The sequence below is a fragment of the Pantherophis guttatus genome, chromosome 1 (assembly GCF_059756535.1).
Source record: "Pantherophis guttatus breed Tessera chromosome 1, ASM5975653v1, whole genome shotgun sequence".
Lineage (NCBI taxonomy): Eukaryota > Metazoa > Chordata > Lepidosauria > Squamata > Colubridae > Pantherophis > Pantherophis guttatus.
In genome coordinates this window covers 291,113,103-291,133,242 of record NC_142063.1, presented here as the reverse complement: position 1 = coordinate 291,133,242, position 20,140 = coordinate 291,113,103, and the positions used below count along the sequence as shown (strand labels likewise).

Genomic DNA, 20,140 nt, shown 5'->3' with positions numbered 1-20,140 from the left:
GATAAAGAGATTGGCCTGACAGTGTGACTTACCCAAAGTCACTTAATTATCTTTGATGTTTGAAGATAAATTTGAATCAGAATTTTCATGGTCAGGTCCTATATTTTAACCACTATATCCTACTGGTTATCTATATATACCCTGTTTTCCCGAAAATAAGACATTCCCTGATAATAAGCCCAATCGGGCTTTTGAGCGCATGCGCTAAAATAAGCCTCCCACCCCCCGAAAATAAGCCCTCCCTGAAAATATTTAAACGCAGAGCTGGAAATCAGGTAAGACAGCAAGAGGAGCCCCATCTCGCTCCACGCACACCAAAATAATAAGACCTCCCCAAAAATAAGGCCAAGCGCTTATTTCGGGGTTCAAAAAATATAAAACAGGGTCTTCTTTTTGGGAAAACACAGTAGCAAATTGAAATCCAGTCCATACATGCCAAGAAATGTGTGCATTTAAAAAGAAAATATGCTTAATGTGACTAATTTTATTTTGAAGAGATGGAAATCAGAATAGTGATCTTTGAGAGAAAGCTGGCAGGGTCCTGCAATACATATAACACCATATTTTTATAAGAAAACCTTTAAACTTTTTAAGTGGCTAGCTTGTGTATTTTAATGAAAAGTCTATTTCTTATAAAGTTTGGCTTAGGGTGAAAATAGGCCAAACAAATTTACTCAAAAGAGGAATAATTTCTATCTGAACACTACTAAAGAACCTCTTCAAAGTTTGGTAATTCCAAATTGAAGGTATTGTCCATGTCTTATTGAATTGATTTAGGAGCAATTTACAGTATTGTAGCCCTGTTCAAGTGATATGTTTCCATGCCAAATTCAACACTTAAGTAGATATCATTGAAAAACCAGTGTCAATGGATATAACATTATCTTCAGTCAGGACTCTCTGTGGTCATACATTAGTTTCCATATGAACTAGAAGACAATGTTCCTTATGTGTTCATTATGGAATCATATCACCAAAGAACAGTAATACCTCACAACTGAGTTGATGTGAACATTCTGTGCTTGGTGGATTTATTTCATAACAATAGATGGATGATGCTGTAAATTTTTATTGTAAAAATCCTGAGCAACTCTTGCCCTAGTATAAAAGCAAGGACTACTGGACAAATACAGTATAGTATTGTAATGCTCAGGTGAGTAAGTGAAAATATTTCAGAAAATAAATCTCAGATTGTTTTTACATGCTTTAAAACAGGAATGGACAATGGGATGCATGCAGTCTTTTAGGACCTTGAGATCAAGCTGCCAGAATTCAGTTCCAAATAGACAAATGCAATAGTAATCTCAGGCCAATCTGATGAGAATTTCATAGGACTATAACTTAATTTACCTGAGGGTTAGCTAATTAAGGTTATGCTTTATTCTGTTGACCATTAAGTCATAGTTGCTTGCAACCATCACGGCTTTGCTATCCTACTCCTGCCCAAGTAATTCCCAAACTCACTATACTATGAGTTGGATTCAGACACAGTCAAATGTAAAGGTAATCATTGAACTCAATGGGATTTAAGTTAGCTAGGCCCCATCTATGATTTACAGTTCTCAAAAATGTAGTACATGTATACATTTGCAATTACCGGAGTCATAGGCATCTCTGCTTTTTCGAGCAGTGGCTGCACAACCACAGTGAAATCTTCTCTTGTGTCATACCTTCCACTCTCGACTAAGCGATGAGTATCTTCCTAGCAAAACAAAACCCCATTATAATGTTCCTTTTAGAGCTGCTAAACAGTGAAATGACAAGCTGATATGTCTGTCAAAGAGATGTCAAATACAGGAATAATATTCAACCATTTCTTTGATTTATGTGGGGAAAATTGTCAATTTTTCAAAGCATCTTAATCTGACTCCTAATTGTCTATACTCTTATAGACCTTGAAACTCAGAACTACGCAATAAACAGCACAAGCCCATTAATTCTTTCCCCCCCTCCAGCTGACCTATAAGCATGGTTACCCATCCATTGAACTACCAAAGGCCATGGAGTAAAAATTAATCCTTTTCCATCCCACAATTAATCTGATCCATGGTTTTTCAGTACATGTGTATTATATACATTTAGTGATTTACAATTTGTCTTTCTCTTGCACACTCATGCATAGATACACATAAAAGTTGCTAAGATGAGAAGCTATATATGGGTTCATTTGAAGTCCTCCAGATGATCCCCAATCTGTCATTTCATTGTCGCCTATGATTTGAGATGAATTCCAAACATACATCCATGAAAAACCAAAAATTCAAAAGTAGAATTTTATTTGAGATTAAATGAAAGGAGCTCTGAGATGAAAGGAAAGGAGAGCAATGGCAGTGTTGAAAGTAGAAGCCAGGAGGAAGGAGGAAGCAAAGAGTTTGTTCCAATAGAAAATAGTCAAGGCCTATGGAATTGCAGGAGTTCAAAGGGAGGGAAAAAAAAGACCTCTGACTGGCCCCACCCCCATCTATTCTCTGCTTCCCGAGTCCCAGCTGATTGGTAGAGAATGGGGATTTTGCAATAATCTTCCCCTGGGGTGGGTTGGGAATGGAGATTTTACAGTATCCTTCCCCTGCCATGGCCACCAAGCCACGCCCACCAAGCCATGCCACACCCACCAAGCCATGCCCACAGAATCCATAGTAAAAATGTTTGAATCCAACCACTGCTGATATGGTCTTGAGGCTCTACTTTTCACAACTTCAATTTCTCATTTCTGTTACAGGATCTTTTCCTCAGATTCCCAATAATAAATGAAATTGTACCTTAAAACAGTACTCCACCGCATTTTTGCCTCCATTTTTGTAGACAACTTTTCTTTGCTGTATGTCAAACTGAGTCACATTTCAAAGCCCAAGTCACTGGGCTTTGCTTCTAACGAGGCATCTGATATTTATTGAGCACACAGCAGCCTTTTCAAGTCTATTTGTTCTATCTAACATTGGATGAATTGTTGCATTATTCTTTGTTTTCAATATGTAATGTACCAAAATGAAGCAGTGGACTTACAGGCTTTAAAACAGGTTAAGATAATTTCAGTTAGAAAAACACAGTCTCTCTTTTCTCAAGTGAGCCAGTATTTTATTGGCCAATTATATAACACAAAGTATTTTTAAACAAGTTTGATGGAGCCTATTTCCATGTTAAGTGTATAATTGCAGCTTTCAGTCACTTGCACTTAATGGAATTATGATGTATTTCCATTTATGTCAAACCTTTTTGAACTTTTACTTACAACCTGCATAGGATTGGGCTGTGTGTTTCATTGATAAAAATTAGCTTACGTGATTATTATCTAAAGTTGGCCCAGGAATGCAAAGAAGCTTTTAAATGAAGGTGTGAAAAAGACCAAATGTAATTTTGATATTTTAAGTCACTACTTATTATTTTTAAATTAACTTGCTTTTCATTGTTAAAACCAAATCCAGAAGCAGAGTTAGTAAAATGGGAAAAATACCTAATATGTTCATGCTTGGTTTTTAAAAGGATGAGGTGTAGAACACTGCTGTATATTATTTATAATGCATTTTCCTTACCTGATACCTTCGATTTAAAAATGCCAAGTTCTCAATTTCAGAGGAATTATCCTTAGGTTTGAAAATGCATGGACAGATTGACCTAGAGGGGAAAAATGGCACATGTTGACCATATTCTCTTATCTCAGACATTTTTAAAAATGGAAAACTTTTCACTTTTCATGTCCCATAACTATGTTTCATGTGACACATGCTGTGAAAAGCATGTTATGCTCAAACAATATTTCTATAGAGATTCTCAATCATGCAAGTCATGGTTGTCCCAAAGGCAGTTTTTCAAAAAGCAACTAGACTTTGTTTTTCCTTGAAGACATTTCACTTTTCATCCAAGAAGCTTCTTCAGTTCTGATGGAGGATGGAAGGATTTATATTGCTTGTAGTCATCTGCTTGTTAGCATTCTTTCTGAGAGTTATTGAGGCCACTTGAATGTTTATCTGTGCCCTCAGGGTCACCTAAATAATGCAAATGGGTGTGGAATCTTCTTGGAACAGCTGAAAGTATTGCAGTACAATACAGTGAGACATGTACAGATCTGTACACTGGAGAAACAAAACAACCACTTTACAAATGCATGCCACAACAGAACAAATCAATCAGTACAAGATTCAGCAATCCATCTGCATTTGAAAGACACTCTTTTGAAGATAGCAAAGTCCACATTCTTGACAGAAAGGACCACTGGCTTGAAAGAGGGGTCAAAGAGACTATCTACATCTCTTTCAATTAAGATTGAACATCCCTCTCCCAAGAAAGGGGGAGAAATGCAACACTACCTATCTCCTGTCTACAGCATATTCCTTTCAGCAGTTCCAAGAATGTTCCAAACCCATTTACATTACAGATAAACTTTCAAGTGGCCTCCATGACTCTCAGAAAGAATTCTGATGAGTAGACAACTGCAAGAAATATAAATCTTTCCATCCTCCACCATTCAGTCAGAGCTGAAGAAGCTTCTTGGATGTTAAGTGAAATGTCTTCAAGAAAAAACAAAGTCCAGTTGCCTTTTGAAAAAGCACCTTTGGGTCAAACAATATTGACTCCTCCAGTTGAATTGCTTAAGTATAACACATGATTTCATGGAGAATGGTTTTTCTGTAATACTCTGTACTTCTTGGATTTGAATCATTGTTCTTTTCTATGAATAGAAGCCTCACAGTGGATTGTTCAGCATATACCTGCCACCAGAAAAAGAATGGGGAAATGCATTTTTTATCTTCCATTGCAAACCTTTGTATCTTCTATGGCAGGGGTATCAAACATGTCATGTCATCATGTGACGTATCATGATGTTTTCCCCCTTCACTAAAATTGGGGTGGGCATGGCCAGCACATGAGGTATCTGGCCTACGGGCCACGAGTTTGACACCCCTGCTCTATGGAGCAGATTTGATGACAAACCACCCCATAATCTATGACCCTTCCAAGACTATTTCTATACATTTAGATAAATAGTGTGTACTTGGTTTATATTTCCATATTTCAACAATCAGAATTAGTAAAAAGCAATTGCTTAAGTTTATAAGGAGCTACAATCAGCACAGATACTAGAGATTTTTCCCAGTTCCAGCACAATATCAATTCATTTCAAACCTCATAATCAGTCTTGGGCAGTCAGTGCTCTTCTCCTGATACAGTTTCCTCACAGGTATCACATCAAGTATTGTTACCAGGTTCACAAATGTATGAGGTACCTGCAAAGAGGTACATGTAAAACAGAATAGGTGGTAGCAATTTAGAAGCCAGGTGGTTTCTAAATTGCCAGTTCTTATGGGAAAAGTAACTATAACCAGGCAGAAACACTTCTCATCCCCATTTCCCCCATCCATTCATTCATTAACTCACAACTTTACTTACAAGCATCCAAACTGGTGTTTGCAGCTGATTGTGATAACTGAGCCACACCCTGAAATTTTCTCCACTCAGACCCTTAGCTTACAAAAGCAAACGCTAAGACAAAGTGTTGGAATAGAGATTTGGAGGTCTTCTAATCCAAGCCCCTGCCCACAGCAGGAGATTCTATAAGGTTCTGGACAAATGGCTGTCCAGTCTCTTCTTAAAAACTTATGGTGATGAAAGGATTTGTGGAGCTAAGCTATCCCATTATTTATTGTTTTCATTGTCAGAAAATTTCTTCTTAGTTCTAGGTTGGATCTTGGGCAATATCTGGAGATTGGCAGCTATTACAAGTAGGCAAGGGTACTCTAATTCAACTATCTGGACCATAAGCTACAGGGAATAGTATATCCTCGTGGTAGTCTCACTTGGACCTGTGCCAGGAGTTTGGCAGCAACTAGAAGGGGAGCAACCACACTGAAACAGCCCCTGATCTTTAACTATCAGTAACTTATCCTAACTTTCAGAAGAACTTTTGGAAAAAGGCAAAAGTTATATACTATTATATACTAATAGGCTGTACACCGCCCTGAGTCCTTCGGGAGAAGGGTGGTATAAAAATAAAATTATTCTTATTCTTATTTTATAGAATTTGGGGCATTTGTCTGAACTGAACACGACTGAGTGTAAAGGACTGAGTGTTAAAGATACATTTACGTAGCAACAGCAACTTGGAAGTCCAAGTCCAAGAAGGACGAAGTTTACCCAGAGCAATAGCTTGTTGTTGGGGGAAGTTGTCTTCTATACCGCCCTTAAGCATTCTGTATTGATTTGCTATGCCATGGTGTGTCCAATCCTTGGAAAGCAAAAAACCCTTCTAAACCTAATCTTAATAGTGAAGATTGAGGCTCAATATTTTCTTTTTCAGTGGACAAAGTTCAGCTGATAAAATTCGAAGCAAAAGATCCCTTGGAAAACAGCAAGTTATAAATATAATTGTCTCTCCCTGGCTGATTTTATTAAGACGTCTAAGGAAAGTTCTCCAGATGAATGATTTCAGTTGGCAATCATGTATACCCATGAGTGCTGATCTGAATCATGCTTATCCATAAATGCAATTAAAGATTGAGAGGCAGGGCATACTGAAAAGTATGTGACAGCCATAGATAGAGCCCATGGCTGCATTGAAGACTATACATCACAATCAGAAAACTCAGATCAAATCCAAAGTACTGTCTAATTTGTAGGACTCATGGCTCAGGAACCCTGCATCTGAGGGCTTGCCTACCCTCTCACAGGTTTATAACAATACCAAGATTTTAAACATACATTCCTTTTGGAAAATCTCCACCATTTAAGTTTTGCTCTTTTTAGATCTGCTGTGAAATACTCTCTCCAAAGGTGCTCATTCACCTGCTCCCTATTTTAATTAGCTTTAAACCATTTAAAATGTTGGCAGTCCTCAAAAGCTTTTGAGAAGCCTTTCAAAAATAGGAGTCAATAATGCAAATGAATTGAGTATATTTAAAATTATGGAAATAAAGAATGCCAAAATTTCACCATACTTTGGGGACTTTTTTTTTTTTTTTTTGCAATATTTGATGACCTTATGAGATCTGGGCCCCTTTATTTTATTTTTTTTAAATTATGTTTGCAGTTACAATACTGGAAACCATCGCCTTAAAGAAACTATTGATTCTAATAATTCACCCAATCATTTCCCCTTTTAGCAGAGACTCCTTTGATACCTCTTTATGAAGTATATCCAGAGCTGATTGTATATTCCATATGTAGTACTCCGGAGAATTACGTATCTATGAAAGAAAAGGATAACGAATGATGAATTTTGTGCAAAATAAGATTCTCATAGCTCTTTCTTATCACATCACTATTTATGCACATTTGGCAATTGAAAGTTGCAATTTATACTAATGTGCACCTTTCACAAATGACATAATGGCTGCCTTTCCACGATATTTTTGACATAATCCAGTTGTTTTGAAGCACCCAGACATAGTAATTGGTTCAAAAGTAGTAATGAGCTTCAATCTGAATATGAACCATGGCAAAGAATGGGAGCAATTTAACATTCCAAACGAAACTTGTCTTACAACTGAAGCATTCCTGGAACACTTCACATCACTTTCATTTCAGAGGGTTTACCTCAGGAAACCATTAAACTGCACCCTCAGAAAAGAATGGTCTGAAGAACAACATGGTCTGGAGACAAACAGAATTTTCTAAATAGTAAGTCAAACATTTCTATTTTGTAAATAGAGAATCCCTGCACAGATTGTTTCTTATGTTCAACGAGCTTTTCTGCCTAGAAACTTTAGAAAAGTCTCCATGGCATCACTATGGTTCTTTTTTTGATGTCTCAGGCTGACAGCAGTGAGTATGGAAAAAAAAGAGAGGGAAGAGAAAAGAAAAACTGGTACAGCTGTAAGCTAACCTGTGAGTCTCACACATCTCTCACTCACTTAGGCTTCTCTGTGTTTTCTTTGTCCTTCCATTCAGCCATTCTATGGCTGCCATATCTGGATTATAAAAATATGGATGACCATTAGATGGCAGAAAACTGAAGTGTCCATATCTCTTTGTCATCTAGCAGTCAGCCACATTTTTGAAGCCCAGATATAACAACTGCACTACATCTGCTTTGCTATTTCCTGCCCAGCATCACCTGCCTCTCTTCTGTCCACCTCCCTCAAAGAGGACAAAGATCAAACTGTGAGGGAAAGAACTGAAAAGGCTTTTGCATCCTTCACCTGACTGTTCATGCCTGACTAACTCTTGACACCATTTCAGCAAAAAGGAAAACCAATGCTAGCTACAAGTCCTGAAAGGAGAAGAGACGGAGAAGGTACCAGCCAGCTCCAAAAACAGACCCCTTTCCATGTCATTTATACCAGATGTGCAATTTTCAAAGCATGACATGGAACTTATGAGAACTACTCAAAATTTACTATTCAAGGAAACCAGGTATGGGACAGTTTGGGCTGAATTTCCAGTATACCAGATCAAAATATGATCTACTATAGTATTTATGATGTATATTTAGAATATAATCATTATTGGGTTGTTATTAAAATAAGATTATTTTATTTACTTCATTTTATTTGGCCTTTTGGCTACGATTAAGTGTAGCACTTATTCTTATTTGTTTAATTTACTTATCCTGAAACGAATGCATAAAAATACTCAAAAATTAGAAGCTGAGCAAAACTTTCATATAAATATGTACTGTACCACCAATCTTGCTGCAGTTTGCACATGCCATGGGTCATGACCAAAATAGAATTAAACCTCTAACCCAAGGGAGACTGAAAGGTTGGAGAAATCAGGAGGCCTAAATAAACATAAAATCTCTTTCATGTAGGAGCGCCAAAAAAATTATTAAAAATAATAATTAGAAGTAACATTTAAATGCTATCTAACCATTACAAAAGTAGACCTGTGAAACCCAACCCAGAAATACATATTTAATTACATTTTTCAGTATGTTGATAAGAGCCAAAAGAAAGAAAGTTTATCACTTGGAGGCATTCATAAATAAGCACTTTACTACATCTTATCATGATTAACTATAAAAAAGGGAAAATAATGTCAGTGTTTTGATCCAAGTTACACAAATGGCAGATTTTCTAGAGATCCAAACTGTCATTAAGTAAGAAAAGTACAAACCTTGCCTGTTTATTATCAGCTCTGTTGGCATCTGCCATTATCAACAGAAAATTATCTATAAAATGAAGTAGCACTGATATTCTAATCAGTGGAAGTTCTCAAAGATATGAAATTACAAGAGATAAAAAACACCTTCAGGTTGAATGACCTCAAGGCCCTGCATGGAGACATAATACTTGTTTTTGTTTAAAATACTGATTCAGCAATGACTCACTATCACCCTCTCTAAAATGCCCATGGTGCCAGGGGAAATGGCTGCCATTGAAGGTAGTATTTTCACTGAATTAGCTACAAAGGATATAAGAAAGGGTCAGTAGCAGGTTTTGAGTCAATCCCAGTATAATTCTTCTTGAGTGGAAATGCAATGTCTAAGCCTCAATTTCTTATTAGGACAGAGAGTTTGCCTGTTCGTGATCTTGTGGGAATCGAGCCAAGTTAGTCTATGGCAGGGGTCTCCAACCTTGGCAACTTTAAGCCTGGCGGACTTCAACTCCCAGAAGCTGGCTGGGGAATTCTGGGAGTTGAAGTCCTCCAGGCTTAAAGTTGCCAATGTTGGAGACCCCTGGTCTATGGTAGCTCATGAAAATTCATGCCATTTAATAAAAGTTGGAAAAGATACTACCAGAATCTTTCTGATTTCTTTTTGCCATGTTTGCAATAGCTTCCTGCGAAATGAATGAATATCTCCTATTGTCAATGTGAATGTTATTCAGCATTCAGATATAACATGGAACAATTCTAATATTAAATGAAGCCACGTGAAAGACAGATTCTATGCATATCATATTCTTACATATATCACTGAGCACTTGGAAAATTCTTACTTGCATATCTAGAGATGAGCATTTAGATCACATACATTTTTTTAAAAAAATGGGGGAGGGGAAAATGAGAAAATATATTAGAAATAACTGTAAAATATATGGAAACTTACAGGATCATCACAATTATCACAAAGGTCATTTCCTCCTATAAAAAGGGTTATGAGCTTCCAATCTTCTTGGAAATTTATATTCTGTATAAGGAGGAAAAGGAAGAGAATAGACATAAAAAAAATAAAGAAAAATACTTGAGTTAACATCTTAGAAAGAGTTAATAGAATAATTATTAGGGGGACAGTCAATTTGTTTTTTTAGACCAGCATGTAGGTAGGAAACCAAGGCAGCAATCTTAAATGTAGTTTTAATATACTAAATCAGTTATGTAAAATGAAAAATCACAGATTTCTTTTACAGAAGCCTCTTTGAAGTCCAATTGCTACGAAGCACTGCTGCACTAAGAATGTTGCCACCGTGCCTGGTTCATTAGGATGCTATTTCCTTATGAAATTGGTTCTACATCACCAGACTTAAGAAGTGCATTGAATTGATTTGATGGCAATTAGTATATCAGTGTATTGCACCAACATTGTAATACCAAAGGGTAGTTTTTGCCTATGGAAATCTAGGGCTCACTTTTCAGTATTGCCTGTTCAATGGTCAGAGGGGACAAAACTACTAAGGGGAGTGGGGACTTCATGCATGTTTTCAAATCTAATTAGGGTTCCTGCAGTCTACTATAAGGCAGGTGACCAGGAGGAGTAGCAAGTTCCTCTAATTCAATAAATATTAATTAAACAAATTAGTTTTGCATAAATTTGGACATCGATAATATCATATAGAGATAGATAGATGAGAGAGAGAGAGAGATTATAGATAATTTGAAAATTTACAATAAAAAGGAAAGTATACTTTGCTTCTATGTGTTAGAAGGAACACTTTCTTTTGTACAAGAGCAAAAGTGGGGTACATCTTGTGAGATGGCATCTAGTGACCTCCTGTAGTTTTGCTACCTTACATAATTTTGCAAAAATATGGTTAATTGGGAATTCCAAAAGATCATGAAGCATATTTAAATCTATTTCAAATAAATGTTCTTTCAAACCAAACTCTGCTCCAGATGAGTTAATGGACACATCTCATAGTTTATGGCAGATTTTTGCCATTGTCTTTATTCAGAATAGGTTTTTTTATTCTGTAATTTTCTTATGAGTTTAGGATCTCCTACAGTCTGCCATTCAAGTCCAACTTTTATTAGCTTTTTGAGATCAGCCAAAGTTGGTAAGATGTTGCTACCAATAAGACCTTAAATTGTTAAACAGGATCAAATATATTTCTTTTCTCAGTGAAACAATTAAAGATAGCAACCAATAATTAGATACAAAAGGACAGAACCTCATCTTCCCTGTTGGTCAATAGTAAAAAGTCACAATTGCTTGTTGAAAAAGATGTTCATATCAGCAGAAACTCACAGAATCATTCTTCATCAAGTTTATTAGCCTTCTGATCTGTTGTGTGATATCACTAAAAAAGAAAATAAAGAAGGCAAACAAATATTAGGAGCAACACAGCAATTCAGACTATCATTCTGAAAACACAAAGCAGAAATAATAATTCAAGTGACATAGAGCCTATTTCACAGATAAATTTTGCAAGCAAACAATGAAGCAATTTGGAATGTATGGACAAGAATGAATAATGGCAAGGAGACCCATACAAATGACCCATAAAAGGTTACTTCATTCAGCATAAACTTATGTAGCCAGATTTTTGATTGAGCAACATGGTATCTGACACCTTGCATGCAACGCACCTACAGATTGGATCTCTCAGAGTACAGAGAGTTAGTCTGGTGTATAGCCCTTATGTGTTTCTACATACAGAATAAAGAGCAATGAGACTGCTCTTTGTTACTACATGAGAGATTGCAACAGGATTCTGTAAAATGTCTCTGCCAAATAAAGTAGATTTATTGTATCCTGTGTTTTGCTTGTAGTGCTATACACAAAAGAAAAAGGAGAAAGGAAAAAGAATCCAAATGCCAGAGTAAATACGTTATGGTTCAAAATGTGATGTGTTTCAGACAAGATTCTTTGTCAAGGATACTGTACATACTGGGTAAAACTTGTTCATGGAACTTTTTTAAAAAGGGGGTATTTATTTTGTTTTCAAAAATAGTTAATCCTTGCTATGATAGCCGATATTTAATAATGCACACCAGAAGCTGCCCATTATTATATGCAGAAACAGTGATTGTAGAGTGATAGTATCACTAGAGCATTCAAAATATAAATTTTCTCGCATTAACATGATGCACAAATGAAAAAAATATATGATTGAATACTGCTTAAGACAGTCATAAAAACTGACTCTCTTATATCCATGGTTCACATATCTCTTGACAGTTTCTCTCCAATATTGTAGCTACTTCTTCTTATTACTATCACATCTATTATATACTTATGTCTTCACCTATCTCCCCCCATCTACCCTTCAAATAAATTCTGTTAGAAATACCAGCACTTTACTTTTTTTAAAAAAAATGCAGAACTTCACATGTAGATAATGCTGCAAATAATTAAAATCAGCTTGTACTCTATTCTATACATTTGTCTTTTGTATAAACTTTGGATCTGATCAGCACTGTGCTAACTCCTTCTAGTAACCAGTTAGAAGCATACAGTCTGTATGCATAGTGTTTAACTGTTAGAGATACATTTTCTGGCTGAGCTTCAAAGAGAAGGCCCTGAGTTTGTTAGCATCTGGAAGGCCACATGTTTCCCATTCCTAAATTAGAATATAATGTATGATTGGGGAGATATGATTCATATCCCCACTTTGCTACAAATCTCATTGGTGGTTTTAGTCATTAGGATTACCTACCAGATATGAGCTTCAAAAATCTAGCATTCCACTAGATGGCAGCAAAGAGGTAAAGAAAATTCTTATTGCTACCATCTAGTAGCCACCTGGATTTTTACTACTTACTTACTACTTACTACTTACTAATACCTAGTTTTGGTTCATATTCTATATCTCCCATTCTGATCAAAAGTTGTTGCGATGGTAAATTGCTGGAGGATGAATACTTATATGCTGTCTTAGTTCTCTATGGGAAGGACAGGATATGAATGAATGAACAGGTCAGTCAATAAGTAAGTAATACTATTACAAACTGTAAGAAAATCTGCCTTAGTACAATATTTGTTATATTTTGCCACTGGCTAAAACAGTTACATTTATTTGAGACCAAATTTTCCACAAACTATATGACAATCATATAAATTGGGTTTCTCATATTTACCTGTGCAAAATGTCACATAAAATTCAGCTAAAAAGCACTGGTAATGCCAGTATTATATGTTATTCCAAAATTGGACACAGCTGGTTTAAGATGATGTATTCTTAATAGTTGTAGGGAGACATAAAGACCCTTCTTCATTAACTGTAACTGGACAGGTCGCATACAAGAAACCAGGGAATTAAATTAGTAGGCATATCAGGATATTCTAGGAGAGGGAAGTGACCACTCAGTCTTTTAAAGAATGAATAGGAAACAAAGTGCCTTTATACAAAAACTGTAAAGCTTAACTACATAAGGCAAAAGCATGCTTTAAACCAGTAAGAAATGTATCCATGGAATTATGCATTTTTAAAAGTTTTATAATCATCTCAGTATTGATATCTCCTCCTGTAGGACAGATCCAACAATCACTTTTGAAGAAGTTCTCTTTACCTATTGCCTCCAGTACTTATCAGGCATAGAACTGGTATTCCACAACACAATTCTGTGATAAATGTTAATTATCCCATATACTCCAAGATGCTTATGGACTGATTGTGGCACTACTCCCAAGGGCAGAATGTAACTAAAGGAGCTATAATTTGGACAGACTACTGGGACCTTGCTTTCCTCAAAGAAGATCTGAAATAAAACTGTTATCTGACCAAATATATTTTAGAATATTAATTGTTTAAACTTTGGTAACCAGTTAAATTTGAATTAATTTTCAGATGAATGATGCACGTGTTCTAAACTTTCCCCCCTCCTTCTTATGCCCTATGTTTAAATGTTGTGTGGTGTATCCACAAGGAAGCTAATGCTTTCCTTTCACTACATGTTGTTGTGATCCAGTTGTAAGAGGAAATTATGAGGGGTTTTTTTGTCTTGTTATAAACTATGATAGACTAAAGGCTCCAATGCCCTTCTACTCTGACATCCTCATTTCTGCTTCAGTAGAGATTAAAAACCTCTTTTAAACAAACCATGGTTTTGGAATTAATGTTTATTTTAATCTGAATTGAATTCTGATCTTCCCACTAGCTTTTAGCCAGCAGATCTTGGTTTAGAGCTATTCTAAAGGATTGGTCACTTTGATATCTCCAACAGCAGCTTAAATAGCATAAAGGAAGGCATATTCACAATAGATCTACATCCTGGTTGTTTCTAATCACCCTTTCTGGAGATAAAGTAAGGTAAAAAGAAATGACAATCTCCATGTCTCACTATGGCTCAGTTCCTAAAGTAGGAAATCTATGTTCCCTCTCAGAACTGAATCAACAGACACCATAATACAACTTCTGCTTGATCTTCTAAATGGCACTAGACAACTGGAAGTTGAAATATAAGTATTAAAATAGCTAATAACACTTGGGTTTGAAATTTATTGTTACATTAATCAGGAGCAACTTGAGAACTGATTCATCTAATCAGCTAAAAACCTTTTGATCAAGTGGTATGGCAGCACTGGTCCCATTGCTCCTTAAGCCTGGGGTTTAAAAGTTTGCTGGGGGCTTTTTTTTTTTTTTTTTTCCACACACATACCTCCAATCTGGCTAAAACAGCTCAGGGAGTCTCTAGTGTGGTGGAATAAGAAGATGGGAGAAACAGAATTACATGTTGTAAAGGTACTGGGAATGGAACTTTGTTATGTTTATCTGCAGAAATAGTAAAGCAAATTTAAAAGGTGGAAATGTAAAGCTCTTCATTGAAATATCCTGGTGCTAAGCAAATAGGTTTCATAGAGCAGTTCTACACATTTAATAGCCTCCCTGCAATAGTTTTGTGTCACTACACAAGTGATTCCCTGCCACATGACTGGCTCAGTGGTGGGTTTTAAAAATTTTTACTACCGGTTCTGAGGGTGCGGCTTGGTGGGTGTGGCAGAGGAAAGATACTATAAAATCTCCATTCCCACCTGTTGTGACCCCGACTCCCGAGCCTGTCCAAACAGAAGAAGAGGACTCAGAAGGTGATGGGGAGGAACTGATAAGGCCTCCCTCTCCAGGACCCTCCTCTCTGGCAATGCCTCAGGTTCCATCCGAAGGCCAAGAGGAACAGCCTGGGATATGCCAGGAGGAAAGCATATTGGAACAACAGCAGATAGGGACCCAGGATGATGAATCCTGGCTTGATCCCAAGCAGCGTCAGAGGGAGAAGCGTGTGCAACAACGAAAGAGGCATGGGAGGGCCAGAGATTGAACTGAGTCACTGAGCCACACCCCACAAGGAATAAAAGTGGGTGTGATTGCTCTTCAGGCTTTGTGACGGTCAAAGTTAAAAACCTGAGAGTCACATCGCGTTACCTGAAATCTGGCTTGTGCATATTTGGGCTGGACCTTGGCTAATTCTTGCTTCGTGGATTACTTTTTGCTACTGAACTGGACTGAGGATAAACTCTCTCTTGCAAACTGTGAATGGAAACTGACTTGGCAGGCATTTCGCAGTTTACTGCCAAAACTCTTATCTGCAAGAGTTTCTAGTCTGATTGCTTAATAAAAATCTTGGCAGGCGTGCCTGGTGGTGTGTTTGCCTGTGTGGGGAAGGGGAACAGAATACCACCCCACTCTAGGGGAAGGTTACTGCAAAATCCCCATTTCCTCCCGATCAGCTGGGACTCGGGAGGCAGAGAATAGATGGGGGCGAGGCCAATCAGAGGTGGTATTTACTGGTTCTCCGAACAACTCAAAATTTCTGCTACCAGTTCTCCAGAACTGGTAAGAACCTGCTGAAACCCACCTCTGGACTGGCTGATCAAGTGCCTAGAAGTAACAGTAGAAACATCAGAAGCTTTCTGCAAAGATCAATGGCACAATGGAAGATATAGTTGCTAGTCAATGGTGATGGACTGTGACAGGTTAATATCAAAAGATAAATCTTTCAAGGAGACTGACTATCACCATTACTGTTTGTCATTGCTCCGATTCCTCTGTCAACAATACTGAACAAGTCAACCCATGGCGGTCAAACATCAAAATCATATATCAAGCTACCCTGCCTCTTTTACATGGACAGTCTAAAGCTGTATGGAAAAACACCCCCCTGAAATAGAATATCTGCTTAACACTGCTCACATATATAGGCAAGATATTGCAATGGAGTTGGACTGAACAAATGTTCCACTTTCATCATCAACAGGAGTAAAATAGTGAAAACTGAAAGAATCGTGGTGCCCTATGGAAATGACATCAAGAGTCTAGATGAAGAAGATCACTGCAAATACCCTCCTTCAGGCTGAAAACATCGAGCAGCCAGAAGTCAAGAAATTTCGAAATGAATATATCATGAGAGTAAAGATCTTAAAATCCAAACTCAGTGAAGGAAATACCATCAAGGCAATTAACACCTGGACAATTCCAGTCATTATATATACAGCTAGAATAGTGGACTGAACTCAAGCAGAACTAAAAGTCCTGGATAGGAAGATGAGGAAAATAATGATAATGAATCATACTCTTCATCCGCACGGCAATGGTAAAAGACTCTACTTATCAAGGAAAATAGGCCTGTGTGGAATGTTGCAAGTGCAGTAGAGGGTTGAAGAAGAAATAAGGGCATTAGAAGAATAACTGAAGGATAGTGAAGAAGGTGCACTGAAGATAGTATACCAGGAATGTTTAATGAGTACTGGAGAGACTAAATTGATTAAGTTTTGAAACTAAACAAGTCTTGGGAAGGGCTCAATTGTTGTTGTTCAGTCCATGTGATCTCATGGACATCAGCCCCCGCCCCCCTGTTCCCCACTGTCTCCCAGAGTTAAGGATTCAATTGGTGGAAAAAAACATCTGACTGACTATGCAACCAACCATAACAATAATAATATGCCACCTGACTCCCAGAAATTCTGGGCAATTCTTTGGCTCTCATGAGGTTTGTGGAATTACTTCTGCTGTCCAAATTGGACAGCAAAAAAAAATCAGCACAGCTCCAGCATACCACTTTTGGATGTGCATGTGCTGTCATGATAAACATACAAAGGAGACTGACCTTGTGTCATGATGGCACAATACTGCTTTTGTGAAACTGACCTATTTGAACACACCACCAAGCCTACCCAATGCAGATGCCACTGAGAGGGGCACAAGTCGCTTTAGCTAATATAACTGTTCTGATGACAGATCAAGAGTCCGAAATCAAAATGCAGGGTAAGAAGAAATTGGCCCAGAACAATAACTGTGCTGGAAATATATATCTTTGCAACACAAGTCCTAGGAAAGAATGATAGGGTTGATGAAAAAGTTCTTCAAAAGAAATGATTTGCCCTGGCACAGTGGTGAAATGCATTTACCTTCTCTACCGGTTTGGAAATGTGTGTGCCTCTTCTGCGCATGCGCAGAGGGTCAAAAATGGAACATAATGATGTCCCGCCAGGTGGGCGGATCCTGTCGCTACCGGCCCTATCAGTTTGCGCGAGCCAGATACATCTGGCTGGATTTCACTGCTGCCCTGGCAGAAAAATTACAGTGATAATTTAGAGCTAACTGTAACATTAAAAGTAGCTAAAACTACCCTTTCCCAAGTTGTAAACCTGACACTCACTAATCTGCCCCAACTCTTCAAAAATGGACAATTATTTAATAAAATAATAAAGTAATAAAAATAAAGTTTTAATAAAAACAAAGTTCTATCTCTGCTTATTCAGTTGTTATTAAAATAGTATTTTTGGTTTTAAAATAATAAATTACTCTCACAAGACACACAGAAAAACTGATCCCCCCAACACCTTTCTGGTCCCTTACTCAGAGCGTGCTCCTGCCACAGCCTGGTTCAAGTAAGAGTTGGGTTTGTCCTCATTTCCTTTGCCAATGGAAAAGCCCACTAGAGAAGGATTGAACTCACGAATAATGTCTAGGAAAGAATGAAAGGCAAATATATACATTACTTTTTCACTTGGATGCAACAACAACAACAACAACAACAAACACCCCCAAAACTAGTCTGGTGATATACTCTAGCTGGATGCATGTCAGTTTGGGTTTAGCCTGGTTTGGGTGCAAAAAAGTTTATGGACATAGAGGAATATATCTCAATTTTCATGATGTCTTGCAGTATCAATTCTGAAGATTTCAACTACTGTACATCATTATATAATTATTGTGATCAGACAATAGCACTGGGAATTTTCTGCTTGACTCTGTCATTTGTAGCCTCCTAAAAGTCTTTGTCTTATCCATCATGCTTTTGGGTATTTTTATGAAACTGGTGGTAAAGGCTATCAAGGAATGATAAGAGGATCTATTAAAAAGCTGTTAATATTCAAATCTATATCTGCTCATTATCTGGTTCCATAGCCATGCAGGTGCTGCATTAGTGTCTGGATTCAGTCATGGATTAGATCAGTGGTGTCAAACTCACGTCATCACGGTGGCATCATGTGACATATCAGAACTTTTTCCCCTTTCGCTAAGCCGGGCGTGGGCATGGCCAGTGCGTGACACATCCGGCCCATGGGCCAGGAGTTGACAGCCCTGAATTAGATGAACAAATAAAGATGGGAGCTAGATGGCTCTCATCACTGGAAATTGGGCATGCAATTTATTTTAGATAGGGATGAGTGGCATATGGGTTTTAGTGTTCTCTCATGTCTGCTGTTCTGCTATTGGAGGGAAGAAAAAGAGAAGAGAGCAATTCATTTCTGGTCTTGAAGGGCAGTTGCTCTAACAGGCCTAATGGGATGACCTGGCCACTAGCCAGGGCTGGCATGGGGAGATTAGAAGCCCGTTGGTGCAAATAAATATGTAAGTGGGGACTAGAGCCTTAGGGGGATACCCACTTCCTCAATTGCTGTGGGGCATACTGCTGATCTAACCAAAAATGGGAGGGGAGAGGGAGAGGGGAAGGGGGAGGGAGGAGTGGAGAGAAGAAGAAAAAAGTATAGTGTAGTAAAAGACTGTAAGTGAATGGAAGAGCTGGAGGAAGTTGAAGAGAAAAGATAAGCATGCAGATCAGTTATCAGTTCTTTTTGGGGACAGGGGAAGGTTTGGGGGGGGATGTTTCCTGGAAGAAAGGAAATGAAGACCCAGAGGGCCAAGAACTCCATGCAAAGTCCAAGAATGGGAAGAAGCGTCCCATCTGGCTGCAGATGGCAACTTCTCCAAAGATGAGGTGGGGTGGGATGGGATGGAAAAAGATGGTTGCTGGCAAAGAGGCCCTGGTTTTGGGGAAAGAAACTGGACCAAAGAACCTGAGACGTTCTTCCTTCAACAAAGAAGCATTAGGTATTTTGGCTGAGATGGAGAAGATGAAGCCACACTGAGCACACTACAATAATTCCCAGTCCTTTCCTTACTTTTCACTTTCTCTCTTGTCAAGGCCAGAAATGGGGAGGAAGAAGAAGAGAAAGGGAAGGAAGCAGGAGGGATAGAGAGAGAGAGCCTTGGAGGGAGATGTGGAAGGAAACCTTGACACCAGGACTGCATTGTTTAGCCCTGTTATAAATACCTGTTGTAAATCACCTTATATAGTAAAATATACCTGCTGTGCTTCTGTGTCTGTTGCCACCTTTGCAAAGAAACACATTTCCTGTTCAGAAACTCTGACACAGTTACAGTGCATTATGGTGACAGGTTGCAATCCCTTTAAAAAGACTGCTCCTAGTCTAACATATTCCTGGAGGCCTAAGTGGCATTGGTCATTAGGGGTACCTTCTTTGCAGGTTTCTCTGGAATAATCATATAGAACCTACTAAGAATCTACGAAATGATAAATGCAAACACGACAGCAAATTAGAGCATTAGGTTCAGCAACATTCTGCTTCCTATATTCCTACTGGTCCCGGATCCTGGAATGCAAAGTGGTTTCATCAGACAACCTGCTAAACATTTTCTCAAGTCTGCTCCCTAAATTATGAAAGAGTTTTGCAAATAGACCAACCTCTAAGAAAGAGATACTTACTTGCTAATGTTGTGACTGTTGTTAGGTTTTCATCTCCACCAATGCTGCAGAGTTGGGACGGGGTAAGGAAAACAAGAAAAAGAAAGCAAACAAGAAGGAT

At 37.9% G+C, this 20,140-nt stretch overlaps 1 protein-coding gene across 1 annotated transcript in view; it reads right to left on the bottom strand.

Annotated features, from left to right (window-relative positions):
- PLB1 (phospholipase B1) overlaps positions 1 to 20,140 on the bottom strand; it is an 83,840-nt gene that overhangs the window by 56,497 nt on the left and 7,203 nt on the right. Inside the window, exons 4-11 of the mRNA XM_034427990.2 lie at positions 20,041 to 20,084; positions 17,886 to 17,994; positions 11,339 to 11,390; positions 9,983 to 10,063; positions 7,113 to 7,178; positions 5,122 to 5,222; positions 3,531 to 3,612; positions 1,598 to 1,702 (exon numbers count right to left, since the gene is read on the bottom strand). Of these exons, the coding sequence (XP_034283881.2) occupies positions 1,598 to 1,702; positions 3,531 to 3,612; positions 5,122 to 5,222; positions 7,113 to 7,178; positions 9,983 to 10,063; positions 11,339 to 11,390; positions 17,886 to 17,994; positions 20,041 to 20,084 (640 nt within the window). The remainder of the gene's footprint in view (positions 1 to 1,597; positions 1,703 to 3,530; positions 3,613 to 5,121; positions 5,223 to 7,112; positions 7,179 to 9,982; positions 10,064 to 11,338; positions 11,391 to 17,885; positions 17,995 to 20,040; positions 20,085 to 20,140) is intronic.